At 38.8% G+C, this 16,440-nt stretch overlaps 1 protein-coding gene across 1 annotated transcript in view; it reads left to right on the forward strand.

Annotated features, from left to right (window-relative positions):
* Window positions 1-16,043, forward strand: part of LOC112917499 (NKG2-A/NKG2-B type II integral membrane protein-like) — an 87,367-nt gene extending 71,324 nt beyond the window's left edge. Inside the window, exon 5 of the mRNA XM_072718798.1 lies at window positions 15,906-16,043. Coding sequence (XP_072574899.1) covers window positions 15,906-16,043 — 138 coding nt within the window. The remainder of the gene's footprint in view (window positions 1-15,905) is intronic.
* Window positions 16,044-16,440: the final 397 nt, after the last annotated feature.

The raw sequence follows: 16,440 nt of genomic DNA on the forward strand, positions 1-16,440 counted from the left end.
TTAAGGTATACAATGTATTCATTTGAAACATTGTGTATTACAGTATGGTTACTATGGTTATGTTAGATTACACCTTTCCCATGTCACATATTTATCATTTCTTTGAGTGTAGAGAAGAGCAAAGATTGAAGATTTAGTCTTAGCAACTTTGAAGTTTGTAATACAATAATGCTGACTATGATCGCTATGTTGTACATAAGACCTGCAGAACTTATTATCTACTAGTTGTAACTTTGCAGTCCTAAACATCTACTGAATTCCTCCACTCCACAGCCTCTGGTAAAGAACATTCTACTCTTTACAAGGTCAATGTTTTAGATTCTACATGTGACACCATACAGATTTGTCTCTCTCTGACTTTTGGCACTTAATATGATGCCTTCAAGGTTCATCCCTTTGTCACAAATGGCAAGATTTCCTTTTTCTCATGACTGAATAATATTTCAATGTGTATATATATCTTTGTGTGGTGGGGCATGTATCTGTATACGTTTGACATATCCTTTATATATCTAACGCCTGATACTTAGGTTCTTTTCATAAATTTGCTATTGTGAATAATGTTGCAATGAGCATGAGTGTGCAGATACCTTTGAGGTGTTAATTTAAGTTCCTCTAAATATATACATAAGAATGACATTACTGATTTATATGGTAGTTTTTACTTTTAATGTCTTAAAAGCTGCCATACTATTTCCATTGTGGCAGCACTGATTTACAGTTCTCCAAAGGATTTCATTTTCTTCAAATCCTCACCAGTATCAAGCATCTCTTGTCTTTCTGGAGAAAAAAAGCCTTTTTTTTTTTTTTTTTTTGAAAATGCCATTCTAACAGGCATGAGGTGATATTTCCTTATTTTGATTTCCATTTCCATGATAATTAGTTATTTTGAACACTTTTCATGTACCTATTGCCATTTGTATGTCTTCAGAAAAATGTCTACTCAAGTCCTTTGATCATCTTTTATAGTGGGTTATTTTTTTTCTTTATATTGCATTATATGAATTCTTTATATATTTTGGATTATAGTCCCTCATCTTATGTATAGTTTACAAATATTTTCTCCTTTTCTGTACATTATTCTTTCAACTTTTGATTCCTTCCTTTTATGGGTAGAAAATCTTCAGTTTAATGCACTCTTAATTTTTAAATTAGTTGTTGTTCCTTGTAGTTTTGGTGATTTCTACATGAAATCATTGCCTATGCCAATGTCAAGGATATTTTTTCCCTTTTGCCTCTACCAGTGATTTTATATTTTCATATATTTTTATGTTACTTATTTTTGTCTTTTTCTCTAAGCTTGAAGAATTCCCTTTAGCATTTCTGTAGAGCAGGTCTAATGGTTAAAATTTCTTCTAACACGTGGTTTAATACACCACCACTGGAGTCATTCTGCTGCTCTCCTTGACTGCCATTTGGGTTAGAGCTAGAATTTTGACACTCCATACCAGGGATGCTGGGGAAGTCTATATCTCTTCTTCATTTCTGAATGACAGCCTAGTTGAGTGAGATACTCTAAGTTGACAGATCAAGGGATATATCATCCTACTCTACCCTGTCTTTCCATGGGAAGTTCTTGCTGAGACAATCTTTTTTGGTGTCTGTTATGGCATGTTGATCTCAGAGCCCTTAAAGCAGTATTAGAATTGTCACCCAGGATCAGGCGCAGATGGAACTACCATAGTCACTGCATGTTGGTGCACAGGTTGACTTGTTGTGGCTGTGGCACTTGTGTCTAAGGTAGAGACATCTGCAGGTATTCCCTAGAAACTGTACTTGCATCTCAGGGACTCAATACTGTGACTCCAGCTGGCTAGAGGAATGTAACAGTGACATGGGCTCTGGGATGAAAAGGTTCAATGGGGGCTTAGGCCCAGGAGGAGGGTATAGTAGTAGTAGCATAGTTTGAGGATACCAAGTCAAAGTTTCAATCTGTCCCAAGTAGCAGTCACAAGATAGCAGCAGCATGATTCAGTGGGAGTTTGTTAAAGCCATGTGTCAGGACTCAGGGAGGTAGGCACAGAGGTCTACCAGCACAGCCTCCAATGACAGTTCTTCAAGCTGTGACCTGGGAGCTGAAAATATGTCTTGAGATGCAGCAGTAGTATATGAGCAATGAGGATTTAGAGCCCTGCTATGAAACCACAGATTGGGCTCAAGGCAGTGTGAGCTTGATGAGTCAGAACTTGGAGCTTCCACAGGTGTAAGAAAGGGTCCAGATAACAGTAACCTACTTTTAAAAATGACAGTAAGAATCCAGGCCTGGGATGGGGATGGGATTTAGAACAACAGGAGCACCTTTTACAATAAAAACCCAAAATTATAACATGGAACCCAGTGGCTGGGGCTCAGGGTAGCAGCAGCATGCATCACTAGTGATAGTGATATGGCTATCATAGCATATCTTAGGACTTGGGGCAAGTGTCAGGGTAGCAGAGGCTGCTCCAGTATTGGCAAGACGAAGACCATCTTGGGACTGGGGTGGGCAAAAACCATAAGCAGCTCTAGTCTTACATATGGTGAGGTACTATGGTGCCCAGTCCCTAAAAGCAGTAAATGGGGCCCCTGAAAGCAAGTCTCCCCTTAGCAGCAGCGCCAGCCTCTGGGAGTAGATGTTGGGTGGGGCATTCTGGGATGTTCCAACAAGCAGGATCAGCATTGGTGGGGCATCTCTGTGACAAAAGCTACAGATGTCCACAAAGATGAAGCTTGCTGGATTCTCCTGCTCTCCTCTGCGTGTGGTCACTCCCTCTGAAGGGATTCCTCCAAGTGTCAGGTGGCTCTCAACTGGGGGATTTTGTGATACATGCAAAATGCTTGCTTTCCTTTCAATGACACCATCCAGGACTTTTGCACTCCACCAGGTTTTGCTGCATCTTTGTTCTCTAGAGCTTTTCCTGAGCCATTTTTAGTTTGAATTTGTTTATTGATTGTTCTTACTGGGTTTCATGAGGCAAATAAGCATTGGGACCTCCTAGCCCTCCATCTTGTTGATGGCACTCCTCACACATATTAACTGATCACCATATTTTTCAATTAATTCTGTTTAAACTCTCACAAATATTTTCAGTTAGCTCTAAGAAAGCTAATTTCTTCCCCTTAATTATTACATGTTATGCCTCAACTTTTCAAAAATTTTCCTATGTCACTGCTTTTTTTTTATGTCACTGCTTTTATGAATACCTATGTTAGTACCAGTTTTTGATGAACAACAGAAATCTGAAGGGGATTGTTGCTTTTAGGACCCAAACCAAAAACAGAGATCTGTGTTCAGTGCTAGTTTTGCAGTTATAGAGGCAGTCCACACTGTAAGCAGCAAGAATGGCCTCATCAAGTTCTTCCTCAAAACTATACTTAGCATCTCAGTATCAATCATAACTATGAACAGTGTTTTTGAGGATCTGTGTTTCATTCCAATTTATTTTGCACATCCATTAGCATGATGTGTCTTAGGTATCAGAATAGCCTAAGAGAGGTTATTTCTTGGATCAGGGAATGCTCAACAATTTTTCCATATAAATTAATAGTAATCACTTCCTCAATTTACATCATTTCAGCATAGGAAAAAGTTTCATGGGAGGAGGGGCAAGACGGCGGAAGAGTAGGGTACCAAATCACCTGTCCCCACCAAATTACCTAGATAACCTTCAAATCATCCTGAAAATCTACGAATTCGGCCTGAGATTTAAAGAGAGAACAGCTGAAGTGCTACAGTGAGAAGAGTTTGGCTTATATCAAGGTAGGAAGACGGGGAAAAAGAAATAAAGAAACAAAAGGCCTCCAAGGGGGAGGGGCCCTGCGAGGAGCCGGGCTGAGGCCGGGGCGAGTGTCCCCAGGACAGGAGAGCCCCCTCCTGGAGAAACAGGAGCTGCACCAACCTTCCCGGGCGGAAAGGGGCCCGCAGGGAGTTAGAACAGGACCCAGGAGGGCGGGGATGCCCTCAGGCTCCCTGGGACACTAACAGGCACCTGCGCCCCGGGGAGAGTGCGCCGAGCTCCCTAAGGGCTGCAGCGCTCGGCGGGACCCGGAGCAGCTCGGAGGGGCTCGGGCGCCGGCTCCGCGGAGGGGGCTGCGGGGCCGGAGCGCAAATCCAACAGTGCGGAGCCGGAGCAGAGGGCGCCGGGACACAGCCCAGGATCCGGCCTCCCCCGGGACAGGCAGAGGCGGGGAGGGCCCAGGACAGCAAGGATGCTTCTGCCCCGAGCTGAGCAGATCAGCAGCCCCGCCCCGGAGACTCCAGGCCCTGCAGACAGGGAGCTCCAGAGTTACTGCAAGAGCTGACTCCAGGGCTCCAGAGCTGGCCCCGCCACTGGGGTTGTTCCTCCTGGGGCCTCACGGGGTGAACAACCCCCACTGAGCCCTGCACCAGGCAGGGGGCAGAGCAGCTCCCCCAAGTGCTAACACCTGAAAATCAGCACAGCAGGCCCCTCCCCCAGAAGACCAGCTAGACGGACCAGTTCCAGGGGAGGTCAAGGGACTTAAAGTATACAGAATCAGAAGATACTCCCACGTGGTTTTTTTTTTTTTTAATTTCTGATTGCTTCCCCCACACTTTTTTTCCCCTTTCTTTCTTTTTCTTTCTCTTTTTCTTCTCTTTCCCCCTTTTTTCTTCCTTTTTTCTTTTTTTCTTTTTCTCTTTTCTTTCCTTCTTTCCTTCCTCTCTTTTTCTCCTTTTCCCAATACAACTTGTTTTTGGCCACTCTGCAGTGAGCAAAATACTAGAAGGAAAACCTTACCTCAAAAGAAAGAATCAGAAACAGTCCTCTCTCCCACAGAGTTACAAATCTGGATTACAATTCAGTGTCAGAAAGCCAATTCAGAAGCACTATGATACAGCTACTGGTGGCACTAGAAAAAAGCATAAAGGACTCAAGAGACTTCATGACTGCAGAATTTAGATCCAATCAGGCAGAAATTAAAAATCAATTGAATGAGATGCAATCCAAACTAGAAGACTTAATGACGAGGGTTTACGAGGTGGAAGACGAGTGAGTGACATAGAAGACAAGTTGATGGCAAAGAGGGAAACTGAGGAAAAAAGAGACAGACAATTAAAAGACCATGAAGACAGATTAAGGGAAATAAACGACAGCCTGAGGAAGAAAAACCTACATTTAATTGGGGTTCCCGAGGGCGCCAAAAGGGACAGAGGGCCAGAATGATTTGAACAAATCCTAGCTTAAAACTTTCCTAATCTGGGAAGGGAAACAGGCATTCAGATCCAGGAAATAGAGAGATCCCCCGCTAAAATCAATAAAAACCGTTCAACACCTCGACCTTTAATAGTGAAGCTTGCAAATTCCAAAGATAAAGAGAAGATCATTAAAGCAGCAAGAGACAAGAAATCCCTGACTTTTATGGGGAGGAATATTAGGGTAACAGCAGACCTCTCCACAGAGACCTTGCAGGCCAGAAAGGGCTGGCAGGATATATTCAGGGTCCTAAATGATAAAAACATGCAACCAAGAATACTTTATCCAGCAAGGCTCTCATTCAAAATGGAAGGAGAGATAAAGAGCTTCCAAGACAGGCAGGAACTGAAAGAATATGTGACCTCCAAACCAGCTCCGCAAGAAATTTTAAGGGGGACTCTCAAAATTCCCCTTTAAGAAGAAGTCCAATGGAACAATCCACAAAAACAGAGACTGAATAGATATCATGATGACACTAAACTCATATCTGTCAATAGTAACTCCGAACGTAAACGGGCTTAATGACCCCATCAAAAGATGCAGGGTTTCAGACTGGATAAAAAAACAGGACCCATCTATTTGCTGTCTACAAGAGACTCATTTTAGACAGAAGGGCACCTACAGCCTGAAAATAAAAGGTTAGAGAACCATTTACCATTCAGATGGTCCTCAAAAGAAAGCAGGGGTAGCCATCCTCATATCAGATGAACTAAAATTTACCCTGAAGACTGTAGTGAGAGAAGAAGAGGAACACTGTCTCATACATAAAGGATCTATCCAACAAGAGGACTTAACAGTCCTCAATATATATGCTCCGAATGTGGGAGCTGCCAAATATTTAAACCAATTAATAACCAAAGTGGAGAAATACTTAGATGATAATACACTTATAGTTGGTGACTTCAATCTAGCTCATTCTCCCATCGATAGGTCTTCTAAGCACAACATCTCCAAAGAAATGAGAGCTTTAAATGATACACTGGACCAGATGGATTTCACAGATATCTACAGAACTTTACATCCAAACTCAACTGAATACACATTCTTCTCAAGTGCACATGGAACTTTCTCCAGAATAGACCACATACTGGGTCACAAATCGGGTCTGAACCAATACCAAAAGATTGGGATCATACCCTGCATATTCTCAGACCATAATGCCTTGAAATTAGAACTAAATCACAAGAAGTTTGGAAGGACCTCAAACACGTGGAGGTTAAGGACCATCATGCTAAAAATGAAAGGGTCAACCAGGAAATTAAGGAAGAATTAAAAAGATTCATGGAAACTAATGAGAATGAAGATACAACCATTCAAAATCTTTGGGATGCAGCAAAAGCAGTCCTAAGGGGGAAATACATCGCAATACAAACATCCATTCATAAACTGGAAAGAACTCAAATACAAAAGCTAACCTTGCACATAACGGAGCTAGAGAAAAAAACAGCAGATGGACCCTACGCCCAGCATAAGAAGAGAGTTAATAAAGATTCGAGCAAAACTCAATGAAATCGAGACCAGAAGAACTGTGGAACAGATCAACAGAACCAGGACTTGCTTCTTTGAAAGAATTAATAAGATAGATAAACCATTAGCCAGCCTTATTAAAAAGAAGAGAGAGAAGACTCAAATTAATAAAATCATGAATGAGAAAGGAGAGATCACTACCAACACCAAGGAAATAGATACAATTTTAAAAACATATTATGAACAGCTATACGCCAATAAATTAGGCAATCTAGAAGAAATGGATGTATTCCTGGAAAGCCACAAACTACCAAAACTGGAACAGGAAGAAATAGAAAACCTGAACTGGCCAATAACCAGGGAGGAAATTGAAGCAGTCATCAAAAACCTCCCAAGACACAAGAGTCCAGGGCCAGATGGCTTCCCAGGGGAATTCTATCAAACGTTTAAAGAAGAAACCATACCTATTCTACTAAAGCTGTTTGGAAAGATAGAAAGAGATGGAGTACTTCCAAATTCGTTCTATGAGGCCAGCATCACCTTAATCCCAAAACCAGACAATGACCTCACCAAAAAGGAGAATTACAGACCAATATCCCTGATGAACATGGATGCAAAAATTCTCAACAAGATACTAGCCAATAGGATCCAACAACACGTTAAGAAAATTATTCACCATGACCAAGTATGATTTTTCCCCGGGACACAAGGCTGGTTCAACACTTGTAAAACAATCAATGTGATTCATCACATCAGCAAGAGAAAAACCAAGAACGATATGATCCTCTCATTAGATGCAGAGAAAGCATTTGACAAAATACAGCATCCATTCCTGATCAAAACTCTTCAGAGTCTAGGGACAGAGGGAACATTCCTCACATCTTAAAAGCCATCTACGAAAAGCCTGCAGCAAATATCATTCTCAATGGGGAAGCACTGGGAGCCTTTCCCCTAAGATCAGGAACAAGACAGGGATGTCCACTCTCACCACTGCTATTCAACATAGTACTGTAAGGCCTAGCCTCAGCAATCTGACAACAAAAAGACATTAAAGGCATTCAAATTGGCAATGAAGAAGTCAAAGTCTCCCTCTTCGCTGATGACTTGATACTCTACACAGAAAACCAAAAAGCTCCACCCCAAGATTGCTAGAACTCATACAGCAATTTGGTAGCGTGGCAGGATACAAAATCAATGCCCAGAAATCAATGGCATTTCTATACACTAACAATGAGACTGAAGAAAGTGACATGAAGGAGTCAATCCCATTTACAATTGCACCTAAAAGCATAAGATACCTAGGAATAAACCTAACCAAAGAGTTAAAAGATCTATACTGTAAAAACTATAGAACACTTCTGGAAGAAATTGAGAAAGACACAAAGAGATGGAAAAATATTCCATGCTCATGGGTTGGCAGAATTAATACTGTGAAAATGTCAATATTACCCTGGGCAATTTACACTTTTAATGCAATCCCTATCAAAATACCATGGACTTTCTTCAGAGAGTTAGAACAAATTATTTTAAGATTCGTGTGGAATCAGAAAAGACCCCGAATAGCCAGGGGAATTTTAAAAAAGAAAACCATAGCTGGGGGCATCACAATGCCAGATTTCAGGTTGTACTACAAAGCTGTGGTCATCAAGACAGTGTGGTACTGGCACAAAAACAGACACATAGATCAATGGAACAGAATAGAGAACCCAGAAGTGGACCCTGAAATTTATGGTAACTAATATTCGATAAAGGAGGAAAGACTATCCATTGGAAGAAAGACAGTCTCTTCAATAAATCGTGCTCGGGAATTGGACATCCACATGCAGAAGAATGAAACTAGACCACTCTCTTGCACCATACACAAAGATAAACTGAAAATGGATGAAAGATCTAAATGTGAGACAAGATTCCATCAAAATCCTAGAGGAGAACACAGGTAACACCCTTTTTGAACTTGGCCACAGTAACTTCTTGCAAGATACATCCACGAAGGCAAAAGAAACAAAAGCAAAAATGAACTATTGGGACTTCATCAAGATAAGAAGGTTTTGCACAGCAAAGGATACAGTCAACAAAACTCAAAGACAACCTACAGAATGGGAGAAGATATTTGCAAATGACGTATCAGATAAAGGGCTAGTTTCCAAGATCTATAAAGAACTTATTAAAGTCAACAGCAAAGAAACAAACAATCCAATCATCAAATGGGCAAAAGACATGAAGAGAAATCTCACAGAGGAAGACATGGACATGGCCAACATGCACATGAGAAAATGCTCTGCATCACTTGCCATCAGGGAAATACAAATCAAAACCACAATGAGATCCCACCTCACACCAGTGAGAATGAGGGCAATTAACAAGGTGGGAAACCACAAATGTTGGAGAGGATGTGGAGAAAGGGGAACCCTCTTACACTGCGGGTGGGAATGTGAACTGGTGCAGCCACTCTGGAAACTGTGTGGAGGTTCCTCAAAGAGTTAAAAATAGACCTGCCCTACGACCCAGCAATTGCACTGCTGGGGATTTACCCCAAAGATTCAGATGCAATGAAACGCTGGGACACCTGCACCCCGATGTTTATAGCAGCAATGTCCACAATAGCCAAACTGTGGAAGGAGCCTCCGTGTCCATCGAAAGATGAATGGATAAAGAAGATTTGGTCTATGTATACAACGGAATATTACTCAGCCATTAGAAACGACAAATACCCACCATTTCCTTCAACGTGGATGGAACTGGAGGGTATTATGCTAAGTGAAATAAGTCAATCGGAGTAGGACAAACAGTGTATGTTCTCACTCATTTGGGGAATATAAATAATAGTGAAAGGGAATATAAGGGAAGGGAGAAGAAATGTGTGGGAAATATCAGAAAGGGAGACAGAACATAAAGACTCCTAACTCTGGGAAACAAACTAGGGGTGGTGGAAGGGGAGGCGGGCGGGGGGGGGGTGGTGATGAATGGGTGATGGGCACTGATGGGGGCACTTGACGGGATGAGCACTGGGTGTTATTCTGTAATTTGGTAAACTGAACACCAATAAAAAATTAATTTATTAAAAAAAAGAAAAAGTTTCATTGGAACCTTCTCCTTTCAGATAGATTGGGGAAACCCGCACTTCACAGTTTTGTACTGAATCCATCTAGCATTGGTTTCTGAACACCAGTTATTCATGTCTTTTCCTACACTGCATTCATGATTTCAAATCAGTGACTTGAAATGAAACATTCATTATGACTTTGCACACAAAAACTAACAGATGCTAAAAATAAGGTATAGATACAACTATATAGTGATACAGTGATGCCTTTATTATTTTTTTAAATTCTATTTATTTATTCATGAGAGACACAGAAAGAGAGAGGCAGAGGGAGAAGCAGGCTCCATGCACCAGGAGCCCGACGTGGGATTTGATCCCAGGTCTCCAGGATCGCGCCCTGGGGCAAAGACAGGCTCCAAACTGCTGCACCACCCAGGGATCCCCAGTGATGCCTTTAAATAATCTTAACTTTTAAGGAAATTATGAGTCAAAAATACAAAGATTTAAAATTTGCTAACATACTCACCATTTCTGCTGATTCATTCCTTCGTGTTTATTTGTGTTACTACCTAGCATCATTTATATTTAGCTTGAAGAACATTTTTGGAGAGAGGTCTATTAAGAAATTCTCTTAAGTTTTGTGCTCCTTATGGGGTCTTTATGTACCTTCTTTTATTTATTTTTAAGATTTTTTCACTTCTTCAAGGGTAGGGGAGTTGCAGAAAAAGAGGGAGAAAAATTCTCAAGCACACTTCCCACTGAGCACAGAGTCTAGCACTGGACTGGATCGTAGGACCCTGAGATCCTGACATGAGCCAAAATCGAGAGTAAGATACTCAACCTACTGAGCCACCCAGGGGCAACTATGCACCTTCTTTTTTGAGAGACTGTTTTGCAGGTACCTGGGTGGCTCAGTCAGTTAAGTGTCTGCCTTTGGCTCAGGCCATGATCCCAGCATCCTGGGATCCAGTCCTATGTTGGGCTCCCTGCTCAATGGAGAGCCTACTTCTTCCCTCCTTCTGCTGCTCACCCTACTTCTTCTCTCTCTTTCTATCAAATAAATAAATAAAATCTTAAAAAAAAATAAACGAAAGGCTGTTTTGCCAAATTTGTAATTATTGTTTGACAAAGGTTTTTTTTTTGGGGGGGGGGGATTTTTGTGTAGAAACAAAGCTGATCTGTTTCTTGTTGTTGTTATTGTTGTTTCAGTACTTGAATTTGACCTTCCCTGTCTCTTATTGTTCATTGTTTCTGGTAAGAATTCATGTAATAATCCTACTGTTATTTTTTCCTAAATATGATGACTAGTTTTTCACTTGCTTTTGTCAAGATCACCTTTTTGAGTTTGTTTGCCTTTTATTTTTTGAGTTGTGGCAAAAAAGTCCATATATCATAATTTACCACATTTCAGTGTTAAAAAATCAGACTTTTATTAGATCAGTTTTAGGTTCACAGGAAGACTCGACAAAGTGTAGAGATTTCCTATATTCTCCTACTGTCTCTGTGTCTATGCACACATAGTAGATAGATTCTCATTTTCAATTACTTTAAGTTTTACTCTTGATTTTTTTTAACTCGCATTTTATGAGAAATATGTAATGACATGTATCAACCTTTATGGAATTATAGAGAGTGGTTTCACTGCCTAAAAACATCCTCTGTGCTCCAACTAGCCATCCTTTCTTCCCTGCCAAATCCTATCAACCACTGATCTTTTTTGAGTCCGTAGTTTTGTTATTTCTGGACTGTAATATAGTGGGAATCGTATACATTATCTCACATCTTATATTTACAATCAGGCATCTTAACTGACTTTAAGCATACAGTTTAGGAGTGCTAACTATGTTCACATTGTTGCATAAACAGATTTCTAGAACTTTAACCGTGTAAACCTGGAACTCTATACTCATTGAATAATAATTTCCCTTCTGTACTTTCCCCTTATCCTTAGTAATCACCATTCTTCTTTCTGTTTCTGATTTTGAATACCTTACATACTTCATATAAGTGGAATCATATACTGTTTTGTGTAGGTGTGTATGTGACTGGATTATGTCACTTAGCCTAAAGTCTTGCAGTTTCATCCATATTGTAGCATGGAATAGGATTTCCTTCTTTTAAAGGCTGAATAATATTATATCCTTATGTATATTTTCTTAATCAACTGATCCCTCACTGGACATCTGTGCTGCTTCTACCACTTGGCTCTTGTGAATAATGCAGCAGTGAGCATGGATGTACAGATATCTCTTTGAAATATTACTTTCAATTCTTTTATGTATTTTCCTTTATATAGGATGGCTTATTCATGTGGTAATTCTATTTTAATTTCTTGAAGCAGCTCCATACTCTTCTTCATAATGGCTGACCAATTTATATTCCCAACAAGAGTGCACAACAGTCCTCTTTTTCTACCTCCTCACCAACACGTTTTTGATAAAATCCAACCTAAACAATATGAGGCAATATCTCTATCTCTTTGGTTTTGATTTGCATTTCTCTGATCATTAGTGATATTGGGAATCTTTTCATAAATTTCTTGACCATTTGTATATTTTCTTTGTAAAAAGTGTCTATTCAATTCTTTTACCCATTTTTAATTGGGTTATTTGGGTTTTGTTTTTATTAATGATTTATGGGATTCCTTATAAATTTTGGATATGAATCTCTTGTTTGATGTATGATTTGCAAGTGTTGTTTTTTTTTCCCCTCACTTTGCCTTTTCATTCTGTTGATTATGCCCTTTGTTGCACAGAAATGTCTTAGTTTGATGTAGCCCATTTGTCTATAATGGATTTTTTTTCCTTTGAGGTCTTTGCTTTTGGTAGCATGCTCAGGAAATCATTTCCAAATATGTTGTTACTTCTCTTCATCTTCTCTTAAAGGAATTTTATAGTTTTACATCTTATATTTAAGTCTTTAGTCCATTTTGAATTAACTTCTGTATATGGTGACAATATAAGCATCCAGCTTCATTCTTTTGCATGCAGATAGTCAGTTTCCCATCAGTTTCCCAATGGCTTTGGTACTCATATCAAAAATTGATTAGACTGAATATATATGGATTGTGTATCTGGGTGTAATTTGAAGTTATTGGTTCCACAGAAGATTTAGGGCCTGGAGCTTCCTTGCTGATTGTATTCCCCCTCCAGTCTGAACTAGCATTTAGGTCAGGTATAGATTCTGTGGTAGATACAATTGTTTAATATTGCTGAAGGTGGAAGATCTATTGCTCATTTCCTGACTTGCACACTGACTTAAGTCACCTGTTCCCTCAAAAGAATTTCTTGTCCGTGTTTATAAGTGTTTTTGGTCATTTCATTTTACATCAGTCTTCAGAGGTGGATTTGTATGTGCTTACTTATCCTATCAGTAGTTTGCTAGCCCTCTGGTGTCCATAAATATTTTTAAATGATATTTAATAAGCTTTTCCTTCATCATGACTTTAGATTGTTGTTCTGTTTTTTTATCTGCCTCTGCTGTGGGTTTGTAGTTAAACTTATGCTGGATTCCCTGAAACTGTTTCTAAGATCTCTAAAGTGTTAATTTTTCTCTCTCTTCTTTCTCATCCTATGGGATGAATAATTTGTTACTCTTTTCTCAATTTCATCAACCTTTTCTACTGCATCTCAAATTTTCTGTAAGCCAATAATTGAAGTTTTCATTTCAAGTATGAATTTATAAACTCAGAATTTTCTGTGGTTTATTCATATAGTTTTATTTCTCTATTGATAGTTCCTACTTGTTATATTGCTGCCACCATATGTTCATTTAACTATCTGAATATTGTTTTCTTTTAATTTACATATATTTATAAACGTTACTTTAAAATACTTTTTTCCCTACTAAATCTAACATCTTCTCTCAGTAGAAATTTCTATTGACCTACACTTTCTCTTAGTATGGAAGATATTTTCCAACTTTTCTTCATTTTTTCTAAATTTTTAAAAAGTTTTATTTATTTTATTTTAGAGAGAGAGAGCTTACCCACATATGTATGTGTAAATGAGGAGGGGCAGAGGAAGAGGAAGAGACAGAATGCAGGCAGACTTCATGAGTCTGAGTGTGGAGCCTGATATGGGGTTCAATCCCAGGACCCTGAAATCATGACCTGAGCCAAAATCAAGAGTTGGCTGTTTAACCAAATAAGCCACCCAAGTGCCCCATTTCTTAATTTTTTCAGTAGACATTTTTGATAATATAGTTCAGTGAACATGTATTCTCTTTCCTTTTTCCTAGATTTATTATTTTTATAGTTGCATAGACTTTACTGCAGAATATTCTCCTCTAAAGTGGGCCTCCTGATACTTTTGTTCAGTTTTTCCAAATTTGTATTGTTTATTTTTAACCTATATTCCTAAGGATTGTCCTTGTGATTTTGTAGCTTGGATCTCAACTGCTAATTTTTTAGAAGACTGTATTCAAATACTGCAAGTCAGTAAGACTTTCTCCCTCTTCCCTGTGATGTGTGTGTGTGTGTGTGTGTGTGTGTGTGCGCATGTGAGGTTGGGAAGGGAGTACTCATAACTGTAGCACTTCTCAAGTCTTCTTCAGCTTTTACTTTCTATTCAGTTCATCTCGGTCTCCTCTCCCTGTGCACATATTTTTCCATCAGCTAAGAGTATGTAGAGAGCTAATGTCATCTCTTCAGTAATACTTTTCCTACAGTACCTTCCCATTATACCTACGGGAGTCAGAGTCCTTGACACCAAACCACAACCTCTGACTAGAAAAGTATGGTTTTCCTCATTTGTACCAAGCAAAATCAGCACTTCGAGCTGAAAAATCAGTGTGCTATTTTGTCCCCTTCCCCACTGCTAATCAAGTCTGCCCTTGTGGCACCAGCACCATTCTTTTTCACACCTTCTCCAAATTGAATAAGCTACAGTTCTTGATCACTGAGCTAGGGTGAGTGGTGGGAGGTGTGAGAGTTGTCCTAGATAATAAGATGACAAATGTTCTTCTTCTCACTTGAAATATCTAAGACTGTTTCCAATATAACTATTTCATAAAATATTGTTAACCTTTGATAAATTTTCAGAATTCTGAAATTGTTGTCTTTGTAAATTTGTCATCTTCACTTACTCCTATTCATAAACTTTTAGAATGTGTCCAGTATGAAACATTGTATTATAATTTGAAAGATTCTATAGAGTAAGAATTAACTTTGTTACTAGAAAATTCAAATGAGTATAAGAACTTTTGTCTGATTTCTAATAAAATTTGTTTTCTCATAGTATTTCTTGAAGTTTTTTACTAATACTTCATGGATTAGAGTCTCCCAAAGAAGAAATAATAGTTCATCTGTGTGGCCAAAAGAATCAACATTTCTTTCCAAAGTGTAAGTTTCTTGAGAACTTTTGTATTTTGTGCCTTAAAAGAATTAATCTTACAAAGAAAAACAGCAATATGTGAACAATTATATAAACACAATTGTTGAAATGTTTTCTAAATGAATTGTATGGGAAATATTCAGATTTAGATATATTACTATTAGTTGTAATAAATTGTTACTTCATCAAAATATTATGGTATATATTGGTAGGACTAATGAGATAATTCTCTGTATTTCAGGTTTACAGCATCATCAAAGAGTGATTATACTTGTCCATCTCTCAATTTTAACTTGAAGATACATTTACCTTCATTATGCTCAATAATTAGAACATACATTTGTAAGCACCAGGCATTTTAGTTACTTAATTTTGGTATAATGTTATCTCACCATCTATAAAGAACATATTTCTAATTTCTTCAAAAGCCATACAATTATTTTTTCAGAATATTTTTCAGGTATAATTTTTCAGAGCAATTTTATGTTCACAAAAATTTAAGAGGAAGGTACAGAGTTTTCCTCAATAGCTTCTGTCTGCACACCTACCTCTCCCCTGTTATTAATGTCATCCACTAGAATGGTTCATTCATTACCAAAAATGAATCTACATCAATGCATCATGAACACCCAAAGTCCAATTTGTACATGAGGTTTCACCCTCGGTGTTCTCAAACTATTTTTCATTATTTATTAGTATCAATGTAAAAAATGTATACTGAGGTACATATTATGCATTTCTTAAACCTTTGTTATTTATTAAAATTAATTATATATGAATTAGAAATCATAAAATTATTGTAAATTTCTCAATTAAGTGAATATCTATTCATATTTCCAAATTAATTGATTTTTTTTCTAACCCTTAAAGGGTCTGCAAATGAGGGTCGAACAGCCCATGGTGGCAGGATTACCGGTCAGAATGGAGTCAGGAGACAGAAACCAGGGGAAGCTTTATTATGTATTTGTAAGAGAAAATGTACTAAGAGCAAAGTCTACTAAGATTTAAAAAAATTATAAGGATACCTTAGGGGTAAAGGAGAGTACCCAAAGGACTGATCATTGGGAAGCCAGGTTTACCCTCTGAAGATGGGATTCAGATATCATTGAAGACAACGTGACTTACATACAGCTTCAAGGCAGACATGCTCTTGGGATTGACCTGGGACAGCGCAGCTCCATAGTCCACAGGCTGAAGTTGGTGAGGATGGATCTCAGGCTGTGACTGGCAAGCAGGAAGAATGCCTGCCAGATTGTTAGGGGGGCACAGAGGAGAGCTATATAAGAGCTTTTCACATCTGCCCCATTTTCTCAGAGAATGGAACCAATGTGTACCTTCAGGATCTGTTTTACTGCAGCATTATCAAAGATTAGGTTCATTATTTGGTAGAGATTGGTCTTTCATT

This window comes from Vulpes vulpes, chromosome 8 (assembly GCF_048418805.1).
Source record: "Vulpes vulpes isolate BD-2025 chromosome 8, VulVul3, whole genome shotgun sequence".
In the NCBI taxonomy this organism is placed as follows: domain Eukaryota; kingdom Metazoa; phylum Chordata; class Mammalia; order Carnivora; family Canidae; genus Vulpes; species Vulpes vulpes.